Source organism: Petromyzon marinus, chromosome 17 (genome assembly GCF_048934315.1).
Source record: "Petromyzon marinus isolate PM22_M1 ecotype Great Lakes invasive population chromosome 17, UKy_Petmar_22M1.pri1.0, whole genome shotgun sequence".
Taxonomy (NCBI): Eukaryota; Metazoa; Chordata; class Hyperoartia; order Petromyzontiformes; family Petromyzontidae; genus Petromyzon; species Petromyzon marinus.
In genome coordinates this window covers 16,308,742-16,331,192 of record NC_133683.1, presented here as the reverse complement: position 1 = coordinate 16,331,192, position 22,451 = coordinate 16,308,742, and the positions used below count along the sequence as shown (strand labels likewise).

At 53.9% G+C, this 22,451-nt stretch overlaps 2 protein-coding genes across 2 annotated transcripts in view; one reads left to right on the top strand and one right to left on the bottom strand.

The window, feature by feature from the left end:
- Positions 1–2,210, top strand: part of LOC116943249 (uncharacterized) — an 8,781-nt gene extending 6,571 nt beyond the window's left edge. The window contains exon 7 of the mRNA XM_076067680.1: positions 995–2,210. Within this exon, the coding sequence (XP_075923795.1) occupies positions 995–1,078 (84 nt within the window). The 3' untranslated portion in view covers positions 1,079–2,210. The remainder of the gene's footprint in view (positions 1–994) is intronic.
- LOC116943125 (calpain-9-like) lies at positions 2,209–22,451 on the bottom strand. The gene is made up of 17 exons (XM_076067750.1): positions 22,058–22,451; positions 19,678–19,886; positions 18,662–19,112; positions 17,708–17,930; positions 15,956–16,216; positions 14,589–14,845; positions 14,071–14,082; positions 13,411–13,652; positions 12,842–12,881; positions 11,418–11,498; positions 10,430–10,487; positions 10,198–10,262; positions 8,074–8,142; positions 7,097–7,175; positions 6,669–6,785; positions 6,166–6,218; positions 2,209–5,224 (listed from the first exon to the last, which is right to left on the bottom strand). Exons 1-17 carry the CDS (start codon positions 22,301–22,303, stop codon positions 5,198–5,200), a joined length of 2,490 nt encoding a protein of 829 aa, XP_075923865.1. The 5' UTR covers positions 22,304–22,451; the 3' UTR covers positions 2,209–5,197.

Below are 22,451 nucleotides of genomic sequence, written 5' to 3'. Positions count from 1 at the left end.
TCCGAGACGTCTACAAGTTGCAGGGTGGGTGGTGTCCCGTTCACCGCTGAATCTTGCAACGCGCAAGCGGCTCGGTGTTAATTTTACTTGGAGAGCGCCGTTGTTCTTGAGGACGTTTGCACTCGCCGCCGAGAACCGTCACGACACGACCGCACTGCACGGACAGCTGGCGCCAAGCTGCGCCGCACGCCCTCCCGCATGGCCTTGTGGGAGCCTCGGTCCCGATAAAAGTGATTTTATTTTAGTTTTTCTTCCGGTTTCATGACGATGATGTCCACGTACGTCATCGGAATGGAATCGGAAGAAAAAACTGGTGACGTGCACGCACGCCATTGGAACGGGAAAGCGTTAATACGAGACGACAACACATTAATCCGCATGAGACTCGGTTTTAATCGGTTTTGAATCGGTGCGAATGATCTTCCGTGACAATATCGTAAGAAGAAAGAAGTGTGGAACAAATAAAGGAAACCTTCGTACGTGGAATAAAATTCAAAGGGCGAAAGAGGAACACGTGGATCAAGGGCACAGGTTGATGACGTAATTCAAATTTAAGAACGGTGAGTGGGCTTCGGAGAGAGGAAACATCGCTTGGAGAGACGATGTTGAACTTCTGTCGCACTGAACTTGGCCAACTGTGCTAATCGGAGGGGTAAAGTGTGGGTACTCTCACCTCTTGCACAAAAGGGCCTGGCCACCATTAGAAGGAGGTGCGGGAAACGATGGCAGGTGGTCAAGAATAATGATGGGAGTGGTAGCAAAGGAATGGAACGCGTCTGGGTTTTATGTCCATAGGGGAGATGGAGCAATGAAACGTTCCAGGGGTTTGGATCATTACGTTGCAGGACCAGGAGATATGGCGACGGCTTGGGGGGAGGGGGCCGACTTAATCCAGTAGTGGATTGACCACGGCTGACGATGTGAAAGTTGAAAAGGTAGCTTTGTGTTGCTGTGCACAGCGTGAAGCAAATTGTCTGGCGCTGTTCTTTCGCAGGACAAAGAACTCGCAGAAATCGCAGCGATGGAGTTGGAACTGGAGAGCATCGTTCATAAAATTGAAGATCTCAAGAGAGGGTAAACATGCTTAAGTGCTTGGTCACTGTTAACTTTTTTCTTAAATTATCTTTTTGGAAGATTTGAAAACCGGGTGGTTTGGGAGATTTGTAAACACTTTTAATAGGTTTTTTTTAATTATATATGAAGTATTGAAGCAACAAAAAAATACTTGGACTGAAAGTTTGATGTTAGCGCATTTTGTTGACTCGCTCGAAGAGAGAGGCAATACTTTGTACATGCCCTGTGTGCTATATATTTAATCATTTTCAGTCGCACACGGGAGAACTGACAATCGTTTTAACCCTTTCCCATTCCAATGATGTACGTCATCAGTTTTGCAGGAAGAAAACTAAACTTAAAAGTACGTAACTTTATCGGTACCGAGGCTCCCACATGGCAATGCGGGAGGGCGGTGTGGCACAGTTTTTGGCGCCGGCTATCGTACAGTGTGTGGTCGTGTCGCCACAGACTCTGCGGTGATCGCGATGTCATTTAAAAACCATCTTCGCCACGCCTCTCAATAAAATGGACGTGAAACCGATTGCGCATTCCGAGATTCGTTGGTGTATGGGCCGCCCGCCCGTCGTGCAACTCGAGACGAGCGCTCAGGGTGACGCGGTAACGCCGTGCCCCCCTGGGTGCGTCCGACGTCGGGCGTGACGATCAACGTCGTCATTCCCGCCCCCCGAACTAACCTTGGCCACGAAGCAGATTCGGATGCCTTTCTTGCGACGGCAAATGACATTAGCACGGTTTAGTTCCGGCCCGGGGAGACGGAAAAGAGGCAGTGGCGAGGGAAAAGACGACCCCGCAACCGTGAATGGCAAACCCGGCGCTGGTTCGGTTCGGATTTGCCGGTGGAAAAAGAGCGGCACGGTGACAATCGTGGTTCGCCTTTCCGTCCAAACGTACGCTGGGTCAATGGCTCCCCGCTGACTTGAAACCCGTCTTGGCAGGCGTCTGCGCGTTTGTGTGCGCACGCCGTTTCCTGTACGTTCCGTGTCTTTCTTGTTCATGGGTTCTCGTCTCTGTGGCGTCCGAGGTGGGCAGTCGCAGAACAATGTGTAAATCGCACAAACGCATTATTGCTCGCTTGTCCTCCTCCTGTGCGTTGTTCTACAAAGAAATAAATTCCTATTTGACGACGAAACAAATGGTAATGTGGTTTTTATTTGAATCAGTCTCGCAGTTAATAGATCTAATAGACTTGATCAGACTTATACGGTCGACATTGGAACAACGTTCACCAACGATCATAAACGAATGCTGCACGCGATAATGCTCCCACCCTCTTATTTACCCAGGACAGCCTCAACGAGTCCTCAAAATTGCTTTTCTTCACGCGGGTCGTGCACTTGGTGCGCCTTTTCGCCAAATTCGCCCCACGTGGGAAGAAACCGGAGCTCTCCGAAGGGGAAGAAGAAACCCCACGTGGGCGACGAGGGGGAAGCAACTAAAAAAATCCCCGCACAGTAAAGGACAAAGCTGGCAGTCACCAGGTGTCCGTGGTGTCACCGCAGGTCCCCTGCGAGCACGAGAATTCATATCCCAAAGGGTTTTGCCTGTCTCTAAAATAACCCCCACCCCCCTCCTACGGTGACAGGCACCTGGCGTTCCCATGCAGTTGCCCATTTAACCCTTTTGTCAGTACCGAGGCTCTCCCACAAGTCCATGCAGGAGGGCGTGTGGCACCGATTGGCGCCAATTATCGCTCCGGTTCTCTGCGGTGAGTAAGAATGTCTTTTTTAAAACAATGGCATCTGCTACGCCTCCTCTAAATAAAATAGGCGTGGAACCGCTTGCGTTTTCCGAGATTGAGCGGTAAACGGGACACCACCCTGCAATTTGCAGACATCTCAGAACCAGGGGGGGGGGGGGTGGTGGGATACTTTCCCAATGTTTGTATTAATCTGAAATTCCCGCAGATGCGGCCTTGATACGAAATTCCTTATCCGGGGGAAAACATTTTTGTATTGATCCGGAAAAAAAAGTGCCATCACTCTGACTGAATGCACGTACGTTGAACTTCTATCGCACCGCTCGTCGCTAACCGTGCTTAATCGGAGGTGCGGTGGGAAGGAACGTGCTGCCGTTCCGTCACCAGTCTTATCTGGTGGCCGCCACCCCTCTCGCTTCCCGGCACGTTCCGCCCGCCGCCTCTGATTCGCGTTGGCCCTGTGACCCCCCCCCCCCCACGTGTTCCCTCTCTTCTGTCCCCGCGGTATAAATCCCAACGTGCACCTATTATGCAACGCCTTTGTACCATTTTTTGTCGGTGTTCGCGTGTTTTTTTTTCCAAACCATGTCATGACAGGTATTAAAATAGCGTGCACTGCAAACTCCAGCTGTATTGTTGCGTTTTCATTTTGCAGGACAATTTTCCAAAAGCACTCGCGACCTGCCCTGCTCGTTTAACCTTTTCACTCATTTATTGTGATGTTACATTTTTCAATAGATATCCTAGATATACACACAAGCACACACTCCGTTGTGTATTTCAGTTGTGTCCTTTTTAAAATTGCAGCCATAATTTAGTTGTTCAATCATTCCCTCCTGGTTCATTTCCACTGGACGGTACGTCGACTACAACTGGCTACATCCGTGTTATGGTTACGCCTGGAATGTCTCCAATCGAGCGGTCAGAACGCGCCTTCCAGAGTCGCTGCACGTGGCCTCCGTGGGAGGGAAATCTCAGCTGTGCAATCTCAGCTGTGCTATCTTCCTAAATCGTGTTTAAATGACGTCAATTTATCTTTTGTTATTACTGCATCACCCGGTTTCATATTCTTGGTTCTTTCGGTAAAGTCACATAGAAGGGAAACAATTTATTCTCATTTTTATTATTTTATTGTTTCCCTTCTACGTGACCTTACCGAAAGAACCAAGACTATGAATCCCTACAGTCACGAAAGCTTTAAATCAAAATCTCTCGGGTTGTAAGAACACTAATGGACCACACCATATATATTTTTTGACTGACAAACTACCTGCTGTTTTACATTTTTGTTCTGTTTTTTTCCCTCTCTCTATTTATTCCGTTGCTTTGTTTGAGCTTGCGTGCGATTTGTTGATTTGTTTAAATAACCTCTCTCGTTTTCCACCACTGCGGATCCCAGCCTGGGCTCTGGGACACCAAAGATACGGCTGCACAGGTCACCGCCTTCTTCCGGCCTACACCAAACGACTGCGATTACAATGCTACAGATGAAAACACCTTTTCGACAAAAATCCAAGGTACGTTAAAATTGCATTTTTTTTACGACTTTGCCTCTCGTAGAATCTGGTTCATCGCATTTATGTGGTTTCTCAATCCAGCTTCCTCGGATGGTCGGTTGTCCCCTAACGTGTCAATTTTATCATGGGTTCTCTCCAATCTTAGCGTTGAGAGGGCAATGGAACTAGAATTCTGTAGATCGGCTTTGTTGTCTCGTTTCAACAAACAGACGAATGATCGAGGTTTCGTACCGCCATCGACGCGTTTTAATGTACACGTAAACGTTCAGTGATCAGGCACCGCAATGCTTTACGTGTGCGCACCTTGACCTGTGACCGTACGGTCGGTGAAACAACCCCGCCGAGGTGTTGGATGGATGCAGGAATTAAGCCGGCGGGTTTCCTAGGCGCATTCCGCAAACCTGCATCGCCCACAGGATTATTACACCGTCCCCGTTCCGACGTTTACATACGATGCCGGGAACTACAACCTCAAATGTAAATCACGCTCCATGCTGCGGAGAGAAACCCTGGCATGACGACGCAGTATATCTACTGATCAAACTAACCACGATCTCTTTGCTTGTCTATTCGTGTAAGGCAGGGCTTAAATTTAGCCGGAGCTGTCCGGGACTGAGCTATTTTCCTCTCCTGGGGGAGGGGTGGGGAGGGGGGATTGTGCCCATGGGGGGTTGGGGATTTGGAGGGCCTCCAGAAAATGCTACATGAGAAATGAAACCTTGGATGTAAGTATCGCTCTTCGTAATCCACGCTAAAAAGGCTGTTTCCTTCATTTGTTAAAAAAGAAACTGCGTTGAGCCAATGGGCTTGCTCGCGATCTAGCGAGAGGAATGAGCGTAAATTCTACTTGGCTTCTTTTTTTCTTTTGCGCACAGCGGATTGCTGTGCCCTCTCCGAGCGGCGGGATTCAAAAGAACATTATCCTCTTCATCCACTGGGAAGACACGCGGGGGGGGGGGGGGGGAAGGGGGGGGGGGGATCAAGATGAGCTCATTGTATAAATCAATAGATGCAAGAAACACTTCCATTAGTCCACGTCACCAAAGGGGTTCAGGACGTGAGGATTATAACTACGAGGTTTAAGCGAACGCTGCGCATTGTGCAGCTTAAATCGGGCATGGCCTTGTTGGCATGCCCTGTCAGGACAAAGGCAATTCGGCACAGCGATGACCGAGCATTCCTAACGCAACCCGCAGTACATCCTGGGTTTCTTGTCATCGTCGGCCGTGATCGATGCACTGCTGGATGAAGGCCTCCCCTAAAACGCTGCCATCGCTCATCTCTCACGATCCTGCAATTTGCGATAAGCCACTTGGCACCAACACACGAGCTGATCCCCTTTTATTATTTTTCTCATTATTATTCACGCTAAAGAATATATAAACTGCGGGCCTTTGCTTGATGTGTGTGAGTACAGCTGAGCGGTCGTGTAGCGGTTAGCACGCTGCGCTACAAACCCGGCCACCCGGGTTCGATTCCCGCTCAATGCCATCACCAGTGACGATTATTTGAGCCGGTCCTGGGCCTCCCCATGGTCGACTTGTCCTCAAATGAGTACCTGGCATGGTGTGTATACATCGCCACTGGGGAGACAAAGGTAGCCGGACATGATGCTGGCCACCCACCCCCTCGTGCGCCGTACCGGCCTTCATAGGTGCTCGCTAAAAGCACTTGCCCCAACAGTCTGTTAAGGCTACAGGGTGGATCCTTGTCTTTGCATGAAGCGACACACACAGGACGCTCTTCGTTTAGCTGATGACACAGCTGAGCGAAGCACCGAGTCGAACATTCTGGCTATAACATCTCATCGAGCGCTTTGGCAAAAGTCCCACGTAGTTTACATGTTTCAGTGAGGGGGTGGGGAATGCCAGGTACCTCCTTCTGTTCAGGCTGTATATCCGGCCGTTGGAGGATGGCCTTCACCGTTCCTGAAAGAAGAGACGAAATTGCGGCATCACACGCACGGCAGCAGCAGCAGCAGCAGCAGCATCGCGATCCTCGGTCATCTCAGTATCGACATCCACGTTTTAACTTAACCTCACGCCCAGACGAGATAAGGGCGGACAGATTTGTTTTTATTTCGGCGGGGGAAGGGCCCAATGAGCTGTTGGGCTCCACTATTCCACGCGCGCCCTGCGGGGCGGCAGAGATGTCTGCTACGCGGCGCAGATCTCCGATACAGGCGCGCGCGGTCCTCACGTCGGGCCGCGGTACGAACGGCGCGGCGACGGCGAAACGTGGTTGCTGACGCAGCCCACAATCGGGCGTACGCAGCCTTGGATGTCCGAGCCAAACCGCTGCAACACCCCGGAATTCAATCGCTGCAGAGCATCATTTCTTAACGTTAACGTCGACCGGCTCCACCGACCGCGCCGCACCTGACAGCGCGTCGATGTGCAGCAGGCAGCAGAGGAAATCCTCGAAGTCGATTCTCCTCTTGCCGCCAAGGTACCTGAGCAGGGTATGCTTCTCCAGGTCCCCAGACACCGGGAGCCCTGGCAAAATGCGCAAAGACAAAGATGCCCCCCCCCCCCCCCCCCACCGCCGTGATAGACTTTGAACAGACCGTCGTGGCAAGTGCTGTTAGCGAGTTGCATCTGTGAAGGCCGGCATGGCACTCAAAGCAGCGGGGGGGGGGGGGAGGGGGGTGTGAACATCGCCACGAGGGAGACAGGTAGCCGGGCGTGCGTGCTGTCCACCATTCTTTTGGCCACCATTCTTTTGGCACCGCTTGCTCCTACAGTCTGTGAAGGCTAAACGGGGAGGGGATCTTTGTCCTCTGTGTGCGATGCTTCACTCCGCGTACCCGCTTTGTAGAGGCCCCGGTGCACGGATTGCAGAGACGCCGCCGCGTTGCCGTGGAGGCGAAATCTACGGTAGAGATCCTGAAACGGAGCGCAAAAACGGAGCGAGCGTTGGACAATGTCGCGGTGTCGAAGGTGGGTACAAGTACACGGGACGACCATGAACGCAGCGCTTTTTGTTATTGTTGTTGTCGTCCTTCCCCCCGCCCCACCCCGCATCTCCCATGTTGCACTGTTGGCTATGTACGGCGCGAAAGAAGTTCAACACACGCGCGTACGTACATTGGCGTAAGGGTAAAGTCGCAGCCCTGCAATTGCCGGGTCACGCGACCAGCTGGCCGAAGGGCTTCCACTGAAGCGAGCTCGACGGCGGTGTTTGGGCCTAACCCCACCGCACACGACAAGCCGATCGCCAAACGGCCGCTGCTGCACCCCCGTTTAGTAATGTTGGGTGGACCAAGGTGATTGGTGGTGGTGGTGGTGAGGGGGGGGTGCTGCAGTGGTCTAGTGACGACTATCAGCTCAGGGGAGTGCGACAATCGGTCAGGTGGGGCCCCCCCAATATTTGATTTTTGCCTCGTACGGTCGCACCTCGAGGCCATTTTCTATATCGTGGCTCCTCTTTGCCTCATCGCATCGTCACGTCGGTGTTTTGTTCTTTTTGCACCGTTGTTGAAAACATCTCTCATGGTGGTTGTCAATGGGGGGCCCCCAACTCGTTAGCCTTGGCCACCGGGGGGGAGGGGGGGGCAAGGCACCCCCTGCCTGCCCCCCACGTTCGTTACAGCGCTACTGGGTTGGTGGCAGTTGGTGAGTGGGGGGGGGGGGGGGGGCAAGGCACCCCCTGCCTGCCCCCCTCGTTCGTTACAGCGCTACTGGGTTGGTGGCAATTGATGAAGGGGGGGGAGTGGTTGAGGGGTCTGGGGGGGGGGTATTTAAGAAACTTCCCCGCACCATTGCGATGACATTGAGTACTCACGTGGATTTCGGTGAACTTGTGGGAGAGAATTTCAAACTCCCTTGATGCAAGTTTGCTTGAGACGCTTTTCTGGACGTACGAAAGCTCAGTGAAAAAGATTCTTAAGCATCATCATAATCCATTTTCATCTGGCATCGCGGCGATGACAAAAGCGGAGCATTGTAATGCATTTTTAATTGAAAAGAGCTGAAACGACCGCTTGTAATTATCACACGCCCTCACACGCTCGCGCGCGTTCAATGGCTGTGAACACGCCGCATATTTAGTTGATAACAAATAATTTTAAAAACTAATTTCAGATCTTAAAACGAAACAAAAAAACTGCTCGTCTGCCGTGGATAGATGTCAATCGCAAGCTAAGAAACACACACACACAAAGTAGGAGCAAGGATTAAGGTTTAAGGGGGGGGGGGGGGCGACTGTTCACGTTATTTCGCGATGGAAATTCACCCAAGGGAATATGATCTACTCCTTGTCGTGTCCTGCCACCACAGTCATTACGTTTATCCAGTGCTGCACGAATGAACGTTGAACTTCTTTCGCGCACCGCACGTAGCCAACGGCGCTAATGGGAGGTGCGGGAAAGCTAATCGGTATGTGGTGCTATAGCCAGAAGTGCATAGACCATGACACACGATTTGCTGTGGCTCGGTCTGTAGCCCAGGGCGAGGTCGTGCACTGTGCACAGCCGCTGCAGCGAGCCGTGGGACCGATGGCCTCCACGTCCGCGTCTCACCACATTCGTGCGATGTGACCGTGTTGGTGTGACCAACACAGGGTGACCGTGTTGGTATGACCGAGTTGGTGTGACCAACACGGTCACACCAACTCGGTGTGACCGAGTTGGTGTGACCAACACGGTGTGACCGTGTCGCTGGGGCAGGACCACTTCCTTTGCGCCTCTTCAGCTTCCCTCTCCCGTCCTGAGTGCGTGGGGAGATTGAGCGAGTGATTGGGAGACTGGGTAGGTGAGTGAGTGGGTGAGTGAGTGGGAGACTGTGTAGGTGTGAGAGTGAGTGGGAGACTGGGTAGGTGTGTGAGTGGGTGAGTGAGTGGGAGACTGGGTAGGTGTAAGAGTGATTGGGAGACTGGGTAGGTGTGAGAGTGAGTGGGGGAGTGAGTGGGAGACTGTGTAGGTGTGAGAGTGAGTGGGAGACTGGGTAGGTGTGTGAGTGAGTGGGTGAGTGAGTGGGAGACTGGTTAGGTGTGTGAGTGAATGGGTGAGTGAGTGAGTGAGTGGGATACTGGGTAGGTTTGAGAGTGAGTGGGTGAGTGAGTGGGAGACTGGGTAGGTGTGTGAGTGAATGGGTGAGTGAGTGGGAGACTGTGTAGATGTGAGAGTGAGTGGGAGACTGGGTAGGTGTGTGAGTGAGTGGGTGAGTGAGTGGGAGTCTGGTTAGGTGTGTGAGTGAATGGGTGAGTGAGTGATTGGGAGACTGGGTAGGTGTGAGAGTGAGTGGGTGAGTGAGTGGGAGACTGGGTAGGTGTGAGAGTGAGTGGGTGAGTGAGTGGGAGACTGTGTAGGTGTGAGAGTGGGAGACTGGGTAGGTGTGAGAGTGAATGGGTGAGTGGGATACTGGGTAGGTGTGAGAGTGAGTGGGTGAGTGAGTGGGATACTGGGTAAGTGTGAGAGTGAGTGGGTGAGTGAGTGGGAGACTGTGTAGGTGTGAGAGTGAGTGGGTGAGTGAGTGGGATACTGGGTAAGTGTGAGAGTGAGTGGGTGAGTGAGTGAGAGACTGTGTAGGTGTGAGAGTGAGTGGGAGACTGGGTAGGTGTGAGAGTGAGTGGGTGAGTGAGTGGGAGACTGGGTAGGTGTGAGGGTGAGTGGGCGAGTGAATGGGTTAGTGAGGGCGAGACTGTGAGAGTGTGTGGGTGAGTGAGTGAATGGGTGTGCGGGGTGAGGTGAGTGTGTAAGTGAATCGAGTGTCCCACATGCAGTTTCTATATATATAGCCTTAGAAGAGCGTATGTTGTTGAAGAATTCAACTCTAAAGCTTTAATAACTTTTTGCCAAGAACATGCTGTGCAGCTGTCATGGGCTGCGATCGCTTAACATTTACTGCACGACAATTTAATCCACCGCCCCCGCCCCCTCGCCCTCCAGTCTTGGTTATAAAAGGATACATTCAGGAGGATGATGATTTTTTGACAGGTTCCGGAGCTGAAGCTCTGCGATATGGTGGCGGGGTCTGTAGGAGGTGCGACCATTTAATTATCGGTTAACAGCTTTTGAGAACGTGCGACCGATGCGAGACGACGCACAAAGCTTTTTTAAAATGAAACAAAACGAACGCCGTGCGTGTGTGCGTGCGTGCGAGCGAGCGAGAGATGGTGGATGATGGGATTGCAACGTTACATTTCGAAGCGGCCTTGGACAATACGGCCTGCAGTTCGGCGGGTCCAATCGACTGGTCCTAGACGAGGCACAACGCACGGGGTCGGGAATGCGAGCAGCCCTGTGAATACATCGGGCGGTCGCCACGCGACTTGGAGGGCACAACCAAGCGAGAGGTGGCTCCTGCGACGACGGGGGTTGTGGCGTGTGTGGGTGGTGGTGGTGGTGAGGGTTGTGTCGTGTGTGGGTGGTGGTGGTGAGGGTTGTGTCGTGTGTGGGTGGTGGTGGTGAGGGTTGTGTTGTGTGTTGGTGGTGGTAGTGGTGAGGGTTGTGTCGTGGGTTTGTGTTCTTGGCGGTGGTGAGGGTTGTGTCGTGTGTTGGTGGTGGTGGTGGTGAGGGTTGTGTCGTGTGGTGGTGGTGAGGGTTGTGTCGTGTGTTGGTGGTGGTGGTGGTGAGGGTTGTGCCGTGTGTTGGTGGTGGTAGTGGTGAGGGTTGTGCCGTGGGGGTGTTGATGATAGTGAGGGTTGTGTCGTGTGTTGATGGTGGTGGTGAGGGTTGTGTCGTGTGTGGGTGGTGGTGGTGAGGGTTGTGTGTGGGTGGTGGTGAGGGTTGTGTCGTGTGTGGGTGGTGGTGGTGAGGGTTGTGTCGTGGGTTTGTGTTCTTGGCGGTGGTGAGGGTTGTGTCGTGTGTTGGTGGTGAGGGTTGTGTCGTGTGTTGGTGGTGGTGGTGGTGAGGGTTGTGTCGTGTGTTGGTGGTGAGGGTTTTGCCGTGGGGGTGGTGGTGGTGGTGGTGAGGGTTGTGTCGTGGGGTTGTGTTCTTGGCGGTGGTGAGGGTTGTGTCGTGTGTTGGTGGTGAGGGTTGTGTCGTGTGTTGGTGAGGGTTGTGTCGTGTGTTGGTGGTGAGGGTTTTGCCGTGGGGGTGGTGGTGGTGAGGGTTGTGTCGTGGGGTTGTGTTCTTGGCGGTGGTGAGGGTTGTGTCGTGTGTTGGTGGTGGTGGTGGCGAGGCTGACCGTGCTCGCGTGCTGCTGGAACAGCTCGCTCCACATGGTCCGCAGGAGATGCCTCTCGTGCTGTTCATGCCGCAGAACCGGCTGCGTTCCAACCACAACAACAACCACAACAGCAACCAGAACCACCACCACCACAATAACCACAACAGCAACCACAACCACCACCACAATAACCACAACAACAACCACAACAGCAACCACAACCACCACCAGAATAACCACAACAACAACCACAACAACAACCACAACAGCAACCAGAACCACCACCACAATAACCACAACAACAACCACAACAACCACCACCACAATAACCACAACAACAACCACAACAACAAGAGCCCATCACAAAATCGTGATGAACTTCATCCGTCAAAAACGTGTTCACAAGTGCACTGTCTCCAACTTATACGTACGTGTGTACGTTGAACTTCTTTCACACCGTACGTAGCCAACTGCGCTAATCGGAGTTGTTCGGGGAAGGTCAACAAACTAAACACAAAAATCAGCAGTTCTAAAGAAATGAGTTTTTCCATACGTACGTATACTACTGCAGAGTCGTTTGGTCAACATCACTGCTGGACGGAAGTCGTCCAGGACCCAAAGCAGCAGTGGTGGAGGGTAACGTCACGTTGAGCAATCGCATTAAAAAAAAACTAAACGAGGCTCTTTTTATTTTACCAGGTAAGGCCCGCTGAGCTATGCAGCTCTTTTTTTCAGAAGCTACCTGGCCACAAATGACAGCTCAACGAAAGTGGCTTTTGTCACGTGGGAATTTAGAGCAGCCAAATACTCTAAAGGCTCGTTTCTAAACGTCGAGGGGAAAATAAACGGAGGACCCGGGGGAAAATCCGCGCGACCACGGGCAGAGAGAGAGAGACAGGCAAACTCCAAATATACAGCAGCAGGCGTCAGGGTCGGGGTAGAACCGACGACCACCTGCATACCAAGCGAGGGAGTTAACATCTCGCAGCTACCGTGGCACCCACTATCCTTGTACACGGTACGGCCCTTGCGGTAATCCACTGCTGGATGAGGTTCCTCCTAATGCCGATCCATGGAGGATATTTTTTGTGGGTGTTTCGTCCCGGGTGGTCCCTGTGGGTTGGTGAAGCCGGGCAGCATGTACATCACAGTACAGTACAACAATAGATTCCGTTGAACTGTAAAATAATGAATATAAGTTTGCCATCAAAGTACCGTGTTCATCTTAAAATTCTCTTCGGCACAAGCATATATGCAGGACGTTCATACGAATTAAACCATTAAAGCTTGCTCGCCCACTCACATGGGCCAGTGTTTGATTAATTATTAACCGCAGCTCGGGCATGAAATTAGGTAGGCCAAAAGCACGATGACATTACTGTGTATATGTATGCGACATTCCATTAGGATATTAGAACACGTTTACAAAAGTGGTGGCCCACCTCTTGCGGGGCTCCGCATTCTTGCAGCTCATCGGTTAACCTGAAAAGCAACGCACGCGGTGGCTGCAATTGACATGGGGTCGCCGGAGAAATACTAAAAATAAATCGCTATGGTCACACGCGGAATATAAAAACAACAGCTCAAATATCGACGTTTTTTTTTCCTCCCATCGTAATTAATTCACTTCGAAAGAGAGAGCCACACTGCGAGACGCGTCGCGTGGTAGCTCTGTGATGTTTGCTTCCGTGGGTCATTCTGCATCGCTGAGTTTCGCTCGAGCATTCCAAATTGACTTTACTACGTCTCGTGACATGATGCCGAGAGCACAACCGGGATACACTTGGGGGGGGGGGTGAGGGGGCAGCGTGGGTAGGGCAGCATGGGGGGACGGGGGGCATGGGAAGGGCAGCATGGGGGGACGGGGGGCATGGGAAGGGCAGCATGGGGGGACGGGGGGCATGGGTAGGGCAGCAGGGGGGGACGGGGGGCATGGGTAGGGCAGCATGGGGGGGGGGTTGGGGGTGGCAGCGGAAGAAGAAGAAGAAGAAGCGACCGCGTGGCGTCGTACTCGCTGCTGTCGCAGCTGCAGCAGAAGACGCGCAGCAAGAAGTCGGCCGCCTCGCCAGGCTGCAGCGAGCAGGGGATGACGACGTAGCGGCCCGGGGGCAGCAGCAGGCGCTGGCTCACCTCGCGCAGCGCCTCGAAGCGCTCGCGCAGCGCCACGGGCGCAGCGGCACGCAGCTCCTCCCGGGACAGACGCCGCCCGCACGCCTGCGACACGGCGGCACCGACCGGTGCGGTGAAGTATGGTCAAACAAACCCCGCCGCCACATATGACGGACGCAGTTTGGGGGGGAGGCCTTCATCCAGTGGCGAAGTGACGGCGGGGTTGTAAGTCGCGCCGGTCGGACCGACGACGACGACGACGACGACGCCGTTCTCGCGACCTATAAATTGGAGCTCGTGTGTAGCGGTGCGTGTTTGCGAAGGTGTGATGAAGGTCGTGGATTCCCCGCAGCCTGGGCGAACGCCTTCCTGCGGACGTGGAGTCGTGCGCCGTGTCGGAGCCTCGTTGTGCGAGAGGGGGGTGAACGGCGTGTGGGCAGAGTCGCCCCTTCTGCCCGTCGACCCAAGCTGCCGTGTGAGCATGTGTGGTGTGCGCGTGTGCGTGTGTGTGCGCGTGTGTGTGTGCGTGTGTGTGTGTGCGTGCTCCGTGTTACCAACGTACCGCGGCAGGAACCTGCGGCACAACAACAACAACATCATCATCAATAACAACATCAACACAGTCAATTTGCAGACAATCCGCCCCCTCTCCCGTCATTCGTTCCTCCACCATAAATAATCAAAAGTTATTGTTAGACAACCCAATGGCCACACGGACTTCTGGGAGTGTATCTTATCAGCTCGATCGGTTTCAACATTCAGTGTCTCATCAGCAAAGTCGGGCTCCCTTCAGCCAATGCTGGTGAACCGCCAGATCTTTATTATATATATATTTTTAAGTTTCCAAAACATCATTCGTGTATCAAATTTCAGATAAGCGGTTAAAACGCGTTTTCTAATGGGTAAAACCACCACATCAACCTTCCTTTAGCACTCTTAAGTAACTGGCCGCTCGTGTCGCCTGCAAATTACAGCACCCGGAGGTAGAATCACCGCTCCCCACGGGCAGTCTCGAGGGGAGCGAGGCTTGGCCGTGGGCTAACGAGCGCGCGATTTGAAGAACGCAAAACCAACAACAACCTTGTAGATGGCGAAGCCGATGGAGAACCAGGGCGCGCGGTTGCGCTGAGCGTCGCGCGGCTTCTGCATGAGCGACACGATGAGGCTGCAGAGCGCGGACTCTCCGCCACCGCAACCGCAGCCACCGCCACCGCCGCCGCCACCACCGCAGCCACCGCCACCGCAGCCACCGCAACCGTCGCCGCCATCGCCCTCCTCCTGCTCCGCGTCCGCCTCGTGAAGATCCAGCAGGTACTGGGGGTTCTTCCAGAACGTCTCTGCGATGGAGACGGGGTGGGGGGGGCGAGAGAGAGGGGGGGGGGAATAAGACACGGGGAGCGCTTGGGGAAAGGAAGCCGGCCGGTGACATTCGACGGGAAATGTATGGAAGGTTCCCCTCGCCTCCCCCCACCGCCACACCAACCCGCACTGACCAGCATGGTGAAGTACGGTCACACAGCTGGCATCCAGCTGTGGGCTTACGGGGGTAGGGGGGGGTTATGCATTGTCGCTTCAGAGATGTGTCCGCCACGCCCGGCCACCTTTGTCATCCTTTTGAGGCTGAAGACCGGTTTCAGATTATCGTCACTGGTGTTTGCCGTGAGTTGGGAATCGAACCCGGGTCGCCAGGTTCGTGGCGCAACGTAGCACAGCGTAGCGCTAACTGCTACACTACCGCTCCCCACACACAGGTACAAAGATCCCCCATATAGCCTGAACAGACTGTCGGGGCAAGTGCTGTTAGCGAGCACCTATGAAGGCCGGAACGGTACACGAGGGGGTGGGTGGCCAGCACCACGCCCGACCGCCTTTGTCTACCTAGTGGCAATGTTTACACACCGCACCAGGTACTCATTTGAGGCTGAGTCGACCTAGGGGAGGCCCGGGACCGGTTCAGATAATCGTCACTGCTGTTGGCCGTGAGCGGGCATTGAACCCGGGTCGCCAGGTTCATAGTGCAGCGCGCTAACCGCTACACTATCGCTCCCCACTACAGGTACAGACACACAAAGATAAAGACAAAGATCCCCCATATAGCCTTAACAGACTGTAGGGGCAAGTGCTGTTAGCGAGCACCTATGAAGGCTGGAACGGTACACGAGGGGGTGGGTGGCCAGCACCACGCCCGACCGCCTTTGTCTCCCTAGTGGCAATGTTTACACACCGCACCAGGTACTCATTTGAGGCTGAGTCGACCTAGGGGAGGCCCGGGACCGGTTCAGATAATCGTTACTGGTGTTGGCCGTGAGCGGGAATCGAACCCGGGTCGCCAGGTTCATAGCGCAGCGCGCTAACCACTACACTATCACTCCAGACACACACACAGGTACAGACACACACGGGTACGCACAGGGCTTGTGTTGAGTGGTTGGCCCGCGTGGACCCACCTTTGCAGGTGCCCCCGGCAGAGTGGCCAGCCTGCCAGCTGCCCTGGTACATAGTGACGGTCCAGGTCTTGCGAGGGCCGTTCTGCACGTCGTCTGGCGTCAGGTGGCACACGTCCAGCCTCTTGAAGTGTCTCCTGAAGTCCTCCAAGGACATCCTTTGGGAAGGGTAAAGGCGCAGCCCTGCAATTGCTCGCTCAGTGCCATCCGCTGCTGGGAAATCTCCTACCAGGAGCAGAATCCCGAGACGGGTTGTTGTTGTTGCTTTTGTTGTTTTCGTCGCCTACTCTTCCACGCCGGCTGCACCGGATGACTGCTGAACGGTCAGAGTAGCTACCACACTTTACCCAACCACCACACACCACCTGCCGCCGATCGACTAATTGTGGAGTGACCCATGCATACTGCGGGGTGCACAGAAGCCGGGAGGCGTGGGGGGGGGGGGTTTAATAAACTTGCCCACGTTGTTTTTCAACCACCGCGACAGGAGATCGAGCCGGCAAGCGCTGGATCACAAGTCCACCGTGTGCTGACCCCGCTGCACCACGGACGCCGGTGGAGGATCTGAGACCCCAGTAATGGGAAACCCACCCTCACGTGTGCCCTGCCGGCCTTCATAGGTGCCGCTCGCTAACATAAATACACCCACGTGGGTGTGGGTGTGTGTGCACAGGGAGCTTCATTACGCACACAGTATGCGTGTTGGTGTGGCGGTGTTTGTGTGTAGGTGGGGAGCGGTGGTGCAGCGGTTAGCTCGCTGAGCTAGGAGCCCGGCAACCTGAGTTATATTCTCGCTCACGGCCATCACCAGTGACGATTTATCTGAATCCCGAGGCGGACTCGGCTAAAATCCGTCCCTGGTGCGGTGCGTAAACGTCGCCACTGGGGAAACAAAGGCGTCCGGGCGTGGTGCTGGCCACCGACCCCCTCGTGTGCCGTGCCGGCCTTCAAAGGTGCTCGCTCACAGCACTTGCCCCTGCAGTCTGTTAAAGCTATACGGGGCATCTTTGTCTTTGTATGGGGGGAGGGGGGAAAATGTCTCACCAAAATTCGCCGTCTTCCAATTTCACCTGCAGCTTCCTCTTGGCGTCGCAGTCAACACATTTCCACACCGGTGAGCTGTGTGGGAGAAGATGTTGCCGTACACATGACAGGTGTCTCCCTGCGGTGTCGGACATGAGCATCAAGACGTTGCCCTACACATGACAGGTGTCTCCCTTCTGTGTCGGACATGAGTATCATCAGCCACGATCTATCCACTGCCGGATGAAGGCCTCCCCAAGCCGGCACCGTCCCTCACGGTCCCGTCGACGAACAAACCCATCTTACGGGTGCGTCGCTGAAACACAAGGGTATGCGTAGAGATTTCACGTGTTTGGCAGCACGGCGATCATTCTGTCAGCGTGTCCCCTCTGATAAATCGAAGCTTCTTAAGATCCGACTAAATGATCACAGCCATTATTGATCTCCTGAACGAACTTACTTGCGTACAGGGCCTTTATTCGTAACTAGGCAAGAGCCTATAGAGACCAAAATTATATTCTTTTGCACCGTATGCAGCCGACCAATACCGGTGGTGACTGTGTGTGTGTGTGCCTGTTATTGTGTATCTGTGTGTGTTATATTGTATGTGCGTTTTAAAATTGTGTGTGCATCTGCCAGTCATCTCAGTCGGCCAACCCACTGCACCTGGGTCTGTCCCGTGACCTCCTGTCAGCGACCCTTCAACACTTCACGTGGCCTCAAAGTGCACCTAGCCTGGCACAAGCACTGCGGTGACATCACCGGCACTTAGCAACGAATGTCGGGGGTATTGGTATTGGTTATTTGGAGCTGCTAAGTTTGCTGCCCGAGGGAAACGCGAGCGAAGCATTTGGTCCGTGGGTCCATGCCTGTCGCTCCACGCGCCGTTCCACTCCACCTTGCCCCACGGGTTCCTCAACCTCACCAGTTCCACCACCTCGCCGTCCACCTTCACCTGGTGGACAACAAACGTACATCGACGCCTCGTCTTAAAGCATGCGGCAGAGTTGGTGTCCCTCGCTTGCTGCCACCTGGGCGGGCGGCGACGCGGCCCGGCGGGCGTGGGCGCGTTCGCCGCACGTTGCGGAGGTTCGCGGTTCGAGTGCGGCGGCCGCCCTGGTTAACACCGCGGCGGTGTAAAACCCGGAGAAACGCTGCGCGCCGTCTGCTTCACGGCGGACGTTGAAGAGCCCCCGTGACGTCATGCGCAAGGGTAGTGCCATCGTGTGCACACCGTCAGGGCCCAAATTTGCCACGTTCTAAAATGACACCGCAATGGATTACTCAGTCGGGATTGCACGCACAGCAGCAATCATCGCCGCCTTCCGGCAGACTGATGCCCCAGGCTACTTTTTCAAATGCGACTCTAACCTGCTCTCTTGAGTTCACGCCTGGTTACGAAAAATACATATGAATTCTGAGCTGTTTTCCCCCGGATTGGCCTATTTTTTTTTTAGGTTTCACGCCAATGACCTGAGAAATATGTCAGTCTTCCCAAGACATTAAAAGTGAGTGAGTGAATGAGCGGTCGAGTGGGTGAGTGAGTGAACGAGTAAGTTAGTGCGTGAGCAGGTGAATGAGTGAGTAATTGAGTTAGCAAGCGCAAGAGCGAGTGAGTGAGGTGAGCGTGCGAGCGTTTGAGCACGCAAGCAAGCGGCGTGCTGAGCGGGGGCCGGCGACGCGCACCCTCTCCACGCCGGTGATGGAGTACGCGTGGCCCAGCACCAGCCCATCGCGGGTCTTCTGCTCCGGCCGCGTGCGCGGCACACGCTCGCCCACGCCGGAGCACGACAACGACGAGGAGGAGGAGGAGAAGGAGGCGCTGGGCCGTAGGCCGCCGAAGTCGCGGCCCCAGCCGTACCGGGGGCTCGGCCCGGAGCAATCGTCCTCGTGGCGCCAGGCGAAGTGAGGGCCCAGGAAGCTTGCGTCCCCGCGCGCCGCCGGCTTCCCGGGGTGCGGGCGAGGGTGGGTGGCCGCCCCCATGAGGGAGCCGGCGTTCTCCGCCCGCTTCAGGAAGAGCCACAGGTTGGGCGGCGGCGCCTCGCCGAGGAGGTAATGCTCCTTGACGCCTCCCGTAAAGTCCACCAGCGCCTCGGTGAAGCGGCCCGACCTCAGCGCCTCGTACGAGCCGCACACCCTGCCCCCCGAGGACCGCACGCGGCAAAGGTCACCGCCGTCGCCGCGGTCACCATCGTCACCTCCGTCACAATTGGTCACCACCGTCACCGGTCCGACAGTTTAGCTTCCGACAGTCCAGGAGTTTTTTTTGTGTGTGATTTGTCACATTAAGGAATGTTTACGAGTGCCAGGAATTGAATAGATGCCGGATTTGTGTTGGACTTTATTACAGTGCAGGGCCCTCACCGCACAGGGTGGCTTTCTCGCCGGCCATATACTGTGACGCTCCAGAATCAAGCCGTGCTGCAGTGGTCTCACAAAACATCTGAACCTATCTCGGGGTCACGCAGGGCCAGGGGGCCGGGGCTAACGATGCATCCGTTGCACAGCTCAAACGCAGGGTCCCCGCGTCATCCGCACGCGTCTCGAACTCCTTCGTCGCGCGCGACTCCGGTGGCACGGCTCGCGCTGCGCGGTGGAAAAACGACCGGGGCCGCCTCGGCTCGACTCGGCTCGGCTGCGCGCAGTAGAAACGAGAGGTGCACCTATCCCCCCGGCTCTCGAGCCAGGCTGGTGTGACTTACTTGGCATAAGCTTTTTCCAGCAGGGCTCCCCAGAACTCGTTGCTCTCGCACGACCTCACAAACGCCAGCTTCCCCTTGAGCGTGGGCAGCCTGTCGTCCACCACCACGTCCACCCACTCGCCGTACCGCCAGAACTGAAACGGCGACAACGACGACGATGATGCTGTGAACTTGGAACGCGTCGCCGCGCGGCACTCGCTCCTCGCTCTCTCGTAGAGAGACACCGAGAGAGGACCACTCAGGGGCAGCGGCAGCAGGAGGAGGAGGAACCGCAGACGAAAGGGAAGGCAGCGGCAGCAGCCACGCGGTGACACGGTGCCAAAGTCCCCACCTCCGTGCTCTGCGGTCCTCTATATATCAGAATATTTATACTGGTAGGAACGAAGTTGTAAACTGAGTGTACCAGCCTGCAATAGATTAATGTGTCCGTCCGTCCCCTTTCAATACTTTAACGAAGTGAAATCTCGTGCTGTTGGGGTGTAAAAATAAAATTGCGCAAAATTCCAATGTTCCTACCAGCCCACCCTGCAGGGACCTGTTTTATACTGGGGGAATCCGATGAGCTATAAAGCTCTCTGTCACAGATGTTCAGTAGGGGCACGGAGTCAGACGTTACAACAACAAAAAATACAAAAAAACCACGATAAGAGTGAAAGGTATAGGAAAGGTAAACAAATCGATTCAAATACGACTAAAACTAAACTATTTTTTTACAATCTTAACAGGCAAAGCCCACTGAGCTATTATCCTCTTTTTCAGAGGCGACCTGGCCACAAATGATAGCTCAACGAAGTGGCTTATCATGTTGAACTGTATATCAGCCAAATAATCTAAATAATCATATCAAGGTGTTATCGGCCGTTTACTAAGGAGCATGAACCAACCCAGGCCTATGAGGAGGCAGCACTGTATCCATTACAGATGGGCCAGATGGAGATTAGTCCACACTTTGTTCTACCGCCATCTCCTGGCCAGCCATGGTATGGCTCCTTCTTGACGCCCACGGGAACGGAGCAGTTACAACATCCGTGTGTGATCCACCAACCCTCGCTGTCCATACAGCGCGCAGGATCACAGGTAGCCACGTGCTGCAGCGTAGCTACCGCCACCGGGACAGCTCTGGGTTGAGACGACGCTTCGAATGTCACGACTCGCTCTGGGAAGTATCCCGCGGGCAAACGAGCAATAGCCGTGCGATAGTTGAGCGCGTTTGCAGTCGTGTGCCAAAAAAGTATACGCCATCGCGAATGTGCACCAGTAACTTTAGGAAGTGGTTAACGATGCTAATCGTAGAGACAAGCAAGGAATTCCAAATTCGGAATTTTAGCAATTTAACGCTGGTCAGATGATATGATCGGTACCCGACATGTGAACAACCACCCTGATGGTTCTATTTATGCTTCTTTTAATTTGTATTACACAAAAAGAATTATTAAAGCAAACGTTAATGTATTCATGTATATAATTAATATGTACAAACAGCATGCGCAATGAGCTCTGTGTGCGGTGCTTTGAGTACTCTCAAATGTTGAATCTGTGTTTGGGTTTGGTACAGTCGTTGCCAAATCGGCTGAGGCAATCAACTTGCAAAAAAACAACAACCACAACAACAACCACCACAACAACAGCCTCCTCGTGAAGGACCCAACCACGCAGAAGATTCACCTGGGCTGTGATTTCCGACCGTGAAGCTCATTGAACCACACCCCCCGGAACCTCATGATCCATTGCACGAACCATAGCAGCAGCAGCAGATTATGCGAATACTTGATGATGGATCATTGATGATAATGATGATGAGTGATAATGATGAGTGATGATAATTGATGATGAGTGATTTTTGATGATTGATTGATAATTATGAATTACGATGATTGATAATATAATTAATGATAATGATGATGCACAAATGGAAAATTAAAAACCGCTTCGGTCGTGTGGAAACTGCGGTCACCACCCAGGTCAGAACCACGCGACTTGTAACGGAGACTCGGTGTCCCGATTCACAATCACGAAGGAAGAGGAGGAGGAGGCATCCTCGCGGTAGCGACACGGCACTCCACTACCCCTGACGCAATCATCTGGCTCATGAATCAGCCCAATGTAAAACTGCAACTGTTGTTCTCCATCAACATCAGCCGCAGGAAAAAAAAACCGGGTTTAACCAGAGGCAGAGCTGCCTGGACCTGGCCCCCAGGCTCTCAGCCGTGGTGGCTCAGCCGGCTTTCTGATCCCTGCTGTGCTATATATTTTTTTTTGGGGGGGGGGTTACTTTTTGAGTAGCAGAGAGTTGTACGTATGTCTGTTTAACTTCTTTTTGCACCACCGTACGTAGCCAACCGCGTAAATCGTCGGTGGGGGGGGGGGGGCGACAACGAACGAAACGCAAAGAGCAGTTTCTTAGAGGAATGAGTTCTAAAGGGAGGTGGCCGAGTACTTTGAAGTGGAAGATTCCGGCGTAGGCGTGACGCGTGCCGAATCCTTGCTGCATTGGCACCACGCGGCCCAGGAGCCTCTCGTTGAGAGTCAGCGACGAGATGGCTGCCAGGAACCAGCAGTCTCCTGCCACGAGGAGGTGAGAAACGGGGCATCCAGTTCTCGTCATCATCATCAATTCTGCCATCATGACCAGATTGAGCAAATCGCTAAAAAAATTAACTAATCTTTTTTTTTATTTTACCAGGTAAGGCCCACTGAGCTACCCAGCTCTTTTATTTTTTTGGCGGAAGCGACCTGGCCACAAATGAAAGCTCAACGGAGTGGCTTAGCGTCAC

Bases quoted from the DNA above. Each gene is read 5' to 3' on its own strand.
- LOC116943125 (XM_076067750.1), bottom strand. From the start codon at position 22,303: ATGATGGCAGAATTGATGATGATGACGAGAACTGGATGCCCCGTTTCT. The intron at 14,846-15,955 runs GTGGGTCCACGC...TCTCCATCGCAG, and splicing joins TGCCGGGGGCACCTGCAAAG to AGACGTTCTGGAAGAACCCC. The intron at 10,488-11,417 runs GTCAGCCTCGCC...TGCCTCGTCTAG, and splicing joins TCCAGCAGCACGCGAGCACG to GACCAGTCGATTGGACCCGC.